Consider the following 10,520-nt stretch of genomic DNA (forward strand, 5'->3'; position numbering starts at 1 on the left):
TTGAGTTTCTATAACTGTTAACTATCAATCAATCAACCAATCAATTAGCTTATAAAGCGCTATTTCCGCGATGTTCAATAGCGCTCCTCAATGAATTTTGAAAACAGATGGGTCTTGAGATCCGCTCTGAACTTTGCAAGTGATGGAGAAGTAGTCAGAGAAGTAGGTAGAGAGTTCCAGAGAAAAAGACCAAAAAAAGCAAATGCAGATTTGGCAAAAGAGTGTTTAACACGAGTTAGGAAAAAGCGAGAAGAAGACGATCATAAACCGGGGCGTTTAGGTTCAATTAGTATATCTGATAAATTGTCATTGTCGTTGTGGTCGTTGTTGTTGTGGTTGTTGTTGTTGTGGTTGTCGTTATCGTTGCAGTTGTGGTTAAGATTTGTTTAGCAATAAGATTGAAATGTGAAAGCCCTTGTGGTTGTGGTTAGGGTTGTGGTTGAGGTTAGGGTTGTGGTTGAGGTTAGGGTTGTGGTTAGGGTTGTATCAAAGATTTTAATAACCTTAATGCGTCTAATACCAACTTGTCGATAAACAATAAAACACTAAGAAACTACAATTAAATATTTTTAATAATAGTTTATTATCAACGTTTCGGCTATGTGCCTTCGTCAGGATTTGAAATGGAATGAGTGAAGATCATGCTTAAATACTAGTATGAGATTGTAAAATGAAAGTTATAAAGTTGAAAGTTATAAAATTAAAAGGCTTTGCTGGTTATAATCCTTGCTGGTTAGAATTGCTGGCTCCTAATTGGTTGTAAATTTGCGTGTGAGTTTTTATTGGATGAACTTTGCTCGCTCTATGCTCGCTTTAATTGGTTGTAATTATGCTGGCTCGCTCTAATTGGTTATAAATTTATCGGTGAATTTATAACTGTTAGATTCCTGCATACTTCTAACCGTGTGTATGTTTTGTTGCATTGTTGTGTTGAGATTGATTCCTGCATTCTTCTAACTGTATGTATGATTCGTTCGTGATTCGTGTTGAGATTGAATGGTTTTGCTGGTTGCGTTCATTGGTTGTTGTAATTCTTGCTGGCTTCTGATTGGTTGTAAATTTGCATGCAGACAGCTTCGCTGGCTCTTCCTTGACTATAACCATGATAGCTCGCTACTAATTGGTTATAATCATGCTTGTTAGGATATTGCATTACTATAACCATGCTCGCTCTTTGGTTGGTTACAATCAGGTTGGCCCGCTCGGTTGTGTTATTTGTTGCCTTATGTGTTATTGTTTTATGTGCTGCTATATTTTACCGAATAAATTTCTGCCCAGGTTTCTTTGTATTTTGTGTGCTATTGTAATTTGATTTTCATTGTGGATGATGTTGTTTTTGATCATGGCCAGATGAATCTTGTGGTAAATGGTTGTCAACGTGGGGCAGTACGGTCTGATCAATATGTATTCCTTGTTCTTTTTTTCTTGTGGTTTGTTTGCCTTCTGTACCTGTGTGATTGGTTTTAAATTATTATAATTATTACTAACCTTTTTAAACGTTTTCTTCATCTTTTGTATCTTGTATCCGCGGATCTTGAGTTTGTTCATCAACTTGAAGCTGGCTTCCTTGAATTGTGTAAATTCCGAGGATATGCTGGCGTACCTTACAAACTGCGAGTATATAATGGATTTGAAGATGTGTGGGGGGTGGAAGGAATCATGATGGAGGAGGTCGAACGTGTTGGTGGTTTTAAAGTACGGTTTCGTCATTATGAATGGCGAATGGGGTAACCCCTTATACACCGTTACATCAAGAAATTCGACCTCCTCCATGTCATGTTTGAAGTTGATCTTGATTCCCTCAATTATCCCATTCGCTCTTCTCATCACCTCTCCCAGTTTTTCCATTGATCCGTTGAACAGGAAGAAAATGTCGTCAATGTATCTTTGGTATTTGATTACGTCCGGGAATTCGTTGTTAATAATGACATCCAGCTCATCCAGGTATATGTTGGCCAGTGTGGGTGAGAATATCTTACCCATGGCACAGCCATCTATCTGGAGATATTGCTGCCCATTGAACGTGAAGTCATGGTTGCTAAGGACCATCTCTAATGCTTCAATGGTAAACCCATTGAATTTGTTGTCAGGTAGGTACCTCCTCAATGCTTCCCTAGTTACACTAACTGATCTATGGTTCTTCATGTTAGTGTACAGGCTGGCAATGTCAGCTGTGACAAGTATCTGACTCTTGTTCGTGAGGGTGGTAGCCATCCTTCTAACAAATACTCTGGTGTCCTTGACTACGTATTTCAGGGTTTTGTTGAGTTGTTTGAGCTGGATTTCAATGAACTCCGACAAGGGCTGGTTGATGGAGGCCATATCGCTGATGATCGGTCTTCCCTTGGGTGTGGTGTCATTGATCCACTCATGCTTCTCCTTATGTACCTTGGGTAAGGTATAAAAGTATCTATCCCTTGGATTGTCTGGTGGTGCCAAATCCATCATCATCTTCTTATTGAGGATTCTAAGGGCTCTGTATTTGAGCAGGAGGGTCCAGATATCCTGTCTGTTGTCAATTGGATGCTGAATCTTTTTATAGAATGTTTCATCATTCAATTGTCCCTCAGCCTCTTGTACATAGTCCTGCTTATTCATTATGACACATATGCTCCCCTTATCAGCTTTCCTTATAACAATATCTTTGTTTGACAGTAGTTCTTTGAGGGCCTTTCTTTCTCCCCTATTGATGTTGGATTTTCTCAGGTTTGTATTGATGTACTCCCCTCTCCTTTTACTCACCCATTCATTCTTTATACTTGATATCTCTTCTATTGTTGCGATGCAATTATTCGATAGCTTCGATGTAGGTGGCACCCAACTGGTTTTGAAATATCTCTTGTAGTCTGATAGGTATGGGTTTGTATTTTCTGCGTTATCCTTATTGTTGTTGAAGTAATCTTTTAGTTTTATACTTCTAATCATCTTGTCAATGCCCTCTATTACTTCTGTTGTCTTGATGCTTCTAGGGGTGCATATGAATCCTAGTCCTTTATTTAATAAGCTCATCTGATCCTCTGTAAGTAGATGTCCAGAAATATTCATGATATTAGATTGATTACGCTCCATATGTGGACGCGTATTCTTTACAGGTTTTTTATATTGTATAGAGTGCAATGGTTGACTCTGTATGCTTCCATGAACGATCTGATGCATGTGCACTGTTCCTCGTTCCTGCATGCATTATTCAATATATTTTGCCTTCTCATGAATGATTTCAGGAGTGGATGTGGATCCTTCTTTATGTTCTCCTTGTTGCAGTTGGCATCCTGGAACGGGAGGATATGTTTGACAATATCCACCGACATCTGTCTATTCTGCTCCTTAGGGGATGGGTTTATGATTATATTTTTATAAACAAGATAGCCATCTATCACCCTAGTGTCATTATCCAGGGAGAAGGCTATCCTCTTTTTTAATTCATCCGTCCCCTTGAGGCAACTGAATATGATAGTGTTGTTCCCTTCCTTGGTTTTGCGGCCTAGGGAACTGGTTGGGATGGGTCTCTTGACTGCTCCCCTCGTGGTTGGAGGTATGTAGTTAGAAGACTCATCCTCCGGTTCCATTTCGTTTTCATTCAGGTCTCTGAGGAATTCCTGTGTTGGAAGAAAGAAGCTGTGTAATGTGGTTAGTTTAGTAACCTCCTCACCCCTTCCCTCCTCTTCCGAGTCACCCCCCGTTGTGCCTCTGTCATCAGGGTTCGTGTCCCTAATTACAGTGCTTACGGGTGGTGTTTCAGGGTTGGGGTTAGGGGTGGGGTTGGGGTTAGGGGTGGGGTTGGGGGTGGGGTTGGGGTCCGGGAGGTTAGCAATTGGGGCTCCCATTGCTAAGTCCCGGATAGGGGTACCCGGGTTGGGGTTAGGGGTAGGGTCCTGTTCCAGTGCTGACTGTGTGTTCCCTCCTTCCTCCCGTGCTCGTCTGGGTGTCTGTGCCAGGTGCGGGTTGTGGGTCCTTCCCGGGGTTACGTCCCTGTCGGTTTGTTGTTCACTATCCACTCCCCTGGTCCGCGGTTGGTCCTCCGTTTGTTGCTGGTTGTCCACCCTAATAGTTTGTTTCGTTTGTTGTTGTTTGTTAACCTTCTTCTTTGGGGGGGCTTCTTCAGTTTGTGTACCCTTGTTGACCATTTGGTGTTTGTACTTCTGACGCTCTGCTGCGATGGCCGGTTAGAATCATTATTCCTCCTTGCCCTCTCTATTCGTTCCGTGATGTCCTTGAGGCAGGAATCCAGTCTCTTGATAGTCCTATTGTCATTGAGGGCCTTTTTATTATTGCCAAATAGGAAAGTGATCCTTCTTTTAAGTTCGTTGGTGTTACTTATTTTAAGTAACTCCTCGTCCTTAAAAGTTATCTCACTTTCAATCTTTTTCACCATGTGGTCCAGATGCTCCGTCATGGTAGTTCTGATTTGGTTGTACGTGGCAACTGTTATCTCCCTGATTTTATCAGTGAGTATTCCATCCTTGCCCGGTGGGTTAATCCTTTCACCCATCTTTTCGAGGCTGTTTTTGACCGAGGTGGCATTATCATCAGTCCAGTTGTCCCTATGCCAGTGGGCTTGAACGTATTTGAATATCATCTTGCCCACGTTGACTACAGCCTCAAATTCATCTTTGGGTAGTTGTTTATGTGTCTCCTTGGTTGTGTTATGTTTTTGGTTGCCCTGTTTGTTTGTCAGTATAGATTTTACTGGTTTGTTGTTGTTTGTTGTAGTGTGGTTCTGTGGTTTGTTGCTTGTTGTTTTATTCGTCTGTTTGTCATTTATTGTTGTGTTCTTGTCTTTAGTTGTTGTATTTTTCTCTTGTGTCTTGTTGACTGGTATGCGTTCGTTTTGTTTTCTTTGTGTGTTATACGTACGTTCATTCCTGTCCCTGTTGATTGCATAGTTTACATGGTGCACCCTGGCATGGGGTTCCCGGTAGTTATGATCACGGGTGTGTACCATTTCCCTATGTGGTATCTGGTATCTCCTTGATTCATGCCTGTACGGGATCCTTTCCCATCCATCATGCCCCTGTCTATGCATTGCGGGTCTGTCATGAACGTACCTATGTACATCTCTGTCATAATTCGATCTCCACTCATTCGATCGGTCCCTATATTCGCCGCGTCGATCCCTGTAACGGGTTTCGTCACTGCGTGGATATAGGACCGCATCCCTATATGTCCAATTGTTGTACGGCATTATGTTGGCGTAAACGATATCGATATCAAAAAAAGCAAATGCAGATTTGGCAAAAGAGTGTTTAACACGAGTTAGGAAAAAGCGAGAAGAAGACGATCATAAACCGGGGCGTTTAGGTTCAATTAGTATATCTGATAAATTGTCATTGTCGTTGTGGTCGTTGTTGTTGTGGTTGTTGTTGTTGTGGTTGTCGTTATCGTTGCAGTTGTGGTTAAGATTTGTTTAGCAATAAGATTGAAATGTGAAAGCCCTTGTGGTTGTGGTTAGGGTTGTGGTTGAGGTTAGGGTTGTGGTTGAGGTTAGGGTTGTGGTTGGGGTTGTGGTTAGGGTTGGGATTAGGGTTGTGGTTAAGGTTGGGATTGTGGTTAGGGTTTTGGTTATGGTTAGGGTTGGGGTTGTGGTTAGGGTTATATCAAAGATTAAGAGCCTTAATGCGTCTAGTACCAACTTGTCGTCAAACAACGAAACAGTAAGAAACTATAATCAAATTTGTTTATAATATTTTATTATTCAACGTTTCGGCTATCCGCCTTCTTCAGGAATTATTTACAAATGAATGGAGATCATGATTATATACTAAATTGCAGTTGTAAAAAATGAAAGTTATAAAAATCCTAAGGTAATAATAATCCACTATGCCGGTTGTTATAAAGTCGACTTGCTGGTTGTTATAATCTTGACTTTACTGGTTGCGCCTATGCTCGCTCCTAATTGGTCAGATTATTGCATGCACAGTTCTATTGGATCTACTTTGCTCGCTCCTAATTGGGTGTATTATCACTTGCAAAGTTTAATTGGTTATAATCAACGCCATCAGAATTTTGCAAAGTTTGTTTAGATTTTATTTCGCTGGTTTGCGAAGTTTATCTTCTCAACTCTGCTTGTTCTGTTGGTTATGATTACACACTGCTAGTTACAATCACAACCGTTAGGTTTATGCAAAGTATATCAGATATACTTCGCTGGTGTGCGAAGTTTTACTGCTACAACTTTGCTCGCTCCTAATTGGTCATAATTATAACTCGCTCGCTCCTGGTTGGTTAGAACATTGCCTGATTGGTTAGAATGTTGCCTGTTAACTTCATGCGGGTTTCTAACAGGTTGCTTGTTAGATTCTTGCGTATTTCTAACAGGTTGCATATATCGATGTATCGATCATATCTTGCCAAACAGGTTTCTGCCCAGGTTCCGTTGTACCTTGTGTGCCATAGTTATTTGATTCTCATTGCGGATGATGTTATTTTTGATCATTGCAAGGTGAATCCTATGGTATATGGTTCTCAACGTGGGGCAGTACGGTCTGATAAGTATGTACTCCTTGGTTTTCTTATCGTCCGGTTTGTTAACGTTCTGCACCTGCATAATGGGTTTTAAATAATTATAATTATTACTAATCTTTTTGAAAGTCTTCTTCATTTTCTGTATATTGTATCCTCGGAACTTGAGTTTGTTCATCAACTTGAAGCTGGCCTCTTTGAATTGTTTAAACTCCGAGGATATGCTGGCGTATCTTACAAACTGTGAATAGATGATGGATTTGAAGATGTGTGGGGGATGGAAGGAGTCATGATGGAGGAGGTCGAACGTGTTGGTGGGTTTAAAATGTGGTTTCGTCATAATGAATGGCGAGTGGGGCAAATCCTTATAAACCGTAACGTCAAGAAATTCGACCTCCTCCATGTCATGCTTGAAATTAATCTTGATTCCCTCGATCATCCCATTCGCTCTTCTCATCACTTCTCCCAGTTTGTCTGTTGTTCCGTTGAATACAAAGAAAATGTCGTCAATGTATCTCTGGTACTTGATCACGTCCGGGAATTCGTTGTTGATCGTGATGTCCAACTCATCCAGGTAGATGTTGGCCAGTGTTGGCGAGAATATCTTGCCCATTGCGCAGCCATTTACCTGGAGGTATTGTTGGTCATTGAAGGCGAAGTCATGGTTACTAAGGACCATCTCTAACGCTTCGATCGTAAATTCATTGAATTTGTTGTCCGGTAGATGTTTCCTCAACGCCTCTCTTGTTATACTAATGGATCTCTGGTTCTTCATATTAGTATAGAGACTGGCGATGTCTGCCGTGACTAGTATCTGGTTCTTGTTCGTCAGGGTAGTGGACATCCTCTTAACAAATTCTCTAGTATCCTTCACCACGTACTTGAGGTTCTTATTGAGTAGCTTGAGTTGGATCTCAATGAACTCCGATATGGGCTGGTTGATGGAAGCCATGTCGCTAATGATCGGTCTCCCTTTGGGCGTAGTTTCATTGATCCACTCATGCTTCTCCTTGTGTACCTTGGGTAAGGTATAGAAGTACCTCTCCCTCGGTTCATCTGGTGGTGCCAGGTCCGCTATCATCTTTTTGTTAAGGATTTTCAGGGCTTTGTACTTGAGTAGTAGGGTCCAGATTTCTTGTCGGTTGTCAATTGGATGTTGAATCTTTCTGTAAAATGTTTCATCCCTTAGTTGTCCCTCTGCCTCTTGTACATAGCTCCTCTTATCCATTATGACGCATATGCTCCCCTTATCAGCTTTCCTTATGACAATATCCTTGTTTGATAGTAATTCTCTGAGGGCCTTTCTTTCTCCACCACTGATGTTGGACTTTTTAAGGTTCGTCCTGATGTACTCCCCTTTCTTCTTACTAACCCATTCGTTCTTTATACTCAATATTTCCTCCGTTGCTGCGATGCAGTTATTCGACAGTTTCGAGGTAGGTGGCATCCAACCTGATTTGAAATATTTCTTGTAGTCCGATAGATATGGGTTTGTGGTATCCGTGGTTTCCTTGTTGTGGCTAAAGTAATCTTTTAACTTTATACTTCTAACCATTCTTTCAATACCCTCTATTACTTCTGATATCCTGATGGTTCTAGGGGTGCATATGAATCCCAATCCTTTATTTAATAGGCTGATCTGTTCCTCTGTAAGTCGATGTCCAGATAGGTTCATGACGTTCGATTGATTACGCTCCATGTGTGGACGCGTATTCCTTACAGGTTTTTTATATTGTATAGAGTGCACTGATTAGCTCTATACGCCTCCATGAATGTCCTAATGCACGTACAGTGCTCTTCATTCCTGCAGGCATTGTTTAGTATACTCTGCCTTCTCATAAAGGATTTGAGAAGTGGATGCGGGTCCTTTTTAATATTCTCCTTGTTGCAGTTAGCATCCTGGAACGGGAGGATATTTTTGACGATATCCACCGACATTTGTCTATTCTGCTCCTTGGGGGATGGGTTGATGATAATGTTTTTATACACCAAGTACCCATCTATTACCTTGGTGTCATTATCAAGGGAAAAGTTGATCCTTTTCCTCAACTCATCCAACCCCTTGAAGCAGCTAAAAATCAGGGTGTTGTTGCCCTCCTTGGTTTTGCGACCTAGGGAGCTAGTCGGGATTGGCTTTCTTACCCCCCCCCTCTGGTGGTTGGAGGTATGTAATTAGAGGATTCCTCTTCCGGTTCCATCTCGTTTTCATTAAGATCCTTAATGAACTCTTGAGTTGGATGGAAGAAGCTAAACATGGTTGTTTGTTTTTGTGGAATCTCCCCCTCCTCTTCCTCTTCAGAGTCTCCTTCTGTTCTGCACCTGTCAATGTTGTTAGTATTATTTTCATAATAATTATTGTTATTATTGTTATCGTTATAACTGTTATTAGTATTAATATTATTTGGTGCTGCGTGTGCGTCCCTGTCTCCCACTGGTCCCTGTGAATGTGCAGGGCCAGGGGTAGGGATGGGGTTAATGATCAGGGACGCACTCGCATCACCCCTATTTTGTTCCCCTATCTCTGTTTGTTGTTGGTTATCCGTGCTGGGGTTCCTTTGTTCCATGTATGTCTGTTGTTGTTTGTCCACCTTGGTGGAGGTTTGTCCCTTGATGTCTGTCTGCTGCCTTTTGTCCACCATCATTGGGATCTCATCCGTCTGTGTCCCTTGGTTCCTTGTTTCTTTACCCACGCGTGCACAGCGTGTGGTTGTGGTGTTCCTATTGTTGTTATTATGTAGTTGTGACTGGTTCGCTTTGGCCCTTTCTATCCTGTTGCTGATATCCCCGAGGCATGCGTCCAATCTCTTAATGGTTTTGTTGTCACCAAGGGCCTTGTTGTTGCTTCCAAATAGGAACACAACTCTCTTCTTCACCTCTCTTATATCTTTAATCTTTATTAGATCCTCATCCTTCAGGATCATCTCACTCTCCATTCTTTTAACCATGTCATCCAGGTGTTCTGTCATGGTTGCTCTGATTTGATGGTAGGTGGCCACCGTTATTTCTTTAATCTTTTCCGTGAGCACTCCATCTTTGCCAGGCGGGTTCAACCTCTCCCCCATCTTCTCAAGGTTGTTCTTAACCGAGGTGGCGTTGTCGTCAGCCCAGTTGTCTCTGTGCCAGTGGGCTTGGATGTATTTAAATAGCATCTTTCCCACCTGCACAATGACTTCGAACTCCTCCTTGGGTAATTGTTTATGTGTTTCTCTATTAGAATGCTGTATGGGGTTGGTGTGTTTGTTTTGCTGCATGGTTTTATCTGTCTTGTTCTTGGTTGTCACGTTCCTATTGTTGGTCGGTATCTGCTTCTTGTGGTTTGATATTTGTTTGTTGTTGTTTGTTGCTATGCTCGTATGTTTGTTGTTAGTTGTTGTGTTTTTGCCTTGTGTTTTAATGGTCGGTTTGTTAATGGTTGTTGTGTTTCGTCCTTGTGTACTGCTGGCCGGTTTGTGTACGTTCAGTACCCTTTGTTTGTCGTCCGGTCGTTCAATCCTGTTCCCGTTTGGCACCCAGTTTACGCGGCGTGTTGTGGTGTGGGGCTCCCGGTAGGCACGATCATGGGTGTGTACCATCTCCCAATGCGGTATGTTGATGTTGTTGATGTTGTTGTTGTAATGGTTGTTGTTGTTGTGGTTGATGTTGTTGTTGTTGTTGTTTTGTTTGTTGTGATTATTGTTGTTGTTGTGGTTGTTGTTGTTTTTTTTGTGTTTGTTGTTATTGTTTTTGTTGTAGTTGTTGTTATTTTTGTTGTCATTGTCGTTGTTGTTGTTGTTGTGGTCGTTGTGGTTGTTGTTGTTGTCGTTGTGGTTGTTGTGGTTGTTGTTGTTTTGGTTGTTGTTGTTGTCGTTGTTGTTGTGGTTGACGTTGCTGTTGTGGTTAGGGCAACGACAAAATTGTTGTTGTGGTTGTTGTGATTGTAGTTGTTGTTGTTGTGGTTGATGTTGTCGTTGTGGTTGTTGTTGTTGTTGTGGTTGTTGTTGTGGTTGTTTTTGTAGTGGTTGTTGTTGTAGTGGTTGTTGTTGTTTTGGTTGTGGTTTTTGTGGTTGTTGTTGTGGTTGACG

The 10,520-nt window shown here is 41.6% G+C and overlaps 2 protein-coding genes across 2 annotated transcripts; both read right to left on the reverse strand.

Moving 5' to 3' along the window:
- Nucleotides 1–3,086: 3,086 nt before the first annotated feature.
- Nucleotides 3,087–5,182, reverse strand: HELRODRAFT_168251 (hypothetical protein; the record flags this gene model as incomplete). Its single annotated transcript, XM_009014134.1, has 2 exons — nucleotides 3,087–3,999; nucleotides 4,077–5,182. 2 exons carry the CDS (start codon nucleotides 5,180–5,182, stop codon nucleotides 3,087–3,089), a joined length of 2,019 nt encoding a protein of 672 aa, XP_009012382.1.
- A 948-nt stretch (nucleotides 5,183–6,130) lies between these two features.
- Nucleotides 6,131–10,031, reverse strand: HELRODRAFT_168252 (hypothetical protein; the record flags this gene model as incomplete). Its single annotated transcript, XM_009014135.1, has 6 exons — nucleotides 6,131–6,214; nucleotides 6,380–6,538; nucleotides 8,012–8,054; nucleotides 8,180–8,412; nucleotides 8,467–8,530; nucleotides 8,602–10,031. 6 exons carry the CDS (start codon nucleotides 10,029–10,031, stop codon nucleotides 6,131–6,133), a joined length of 2,013 nt encoding a protein of 670 aa, XP_009012383.1.
- Between the last annotated feature and the right edge of the window lie 489 nt (nucleotides 10,032–10,520).

The sequence above is a fragment of the Helobdella robusta genome (assembly GCF_000326865.2).
Source record: "Helobdella robusta unplaced genomic scaffold HELROscaffold_13, whole genome shotgun sequence".
Lineage (NCBI taxonomy): Eukaryota > Metazoa > Annelida > Clitellata > Rhynchobdellida > Glossiphoniidae > Helobdella > Helobdella robusta.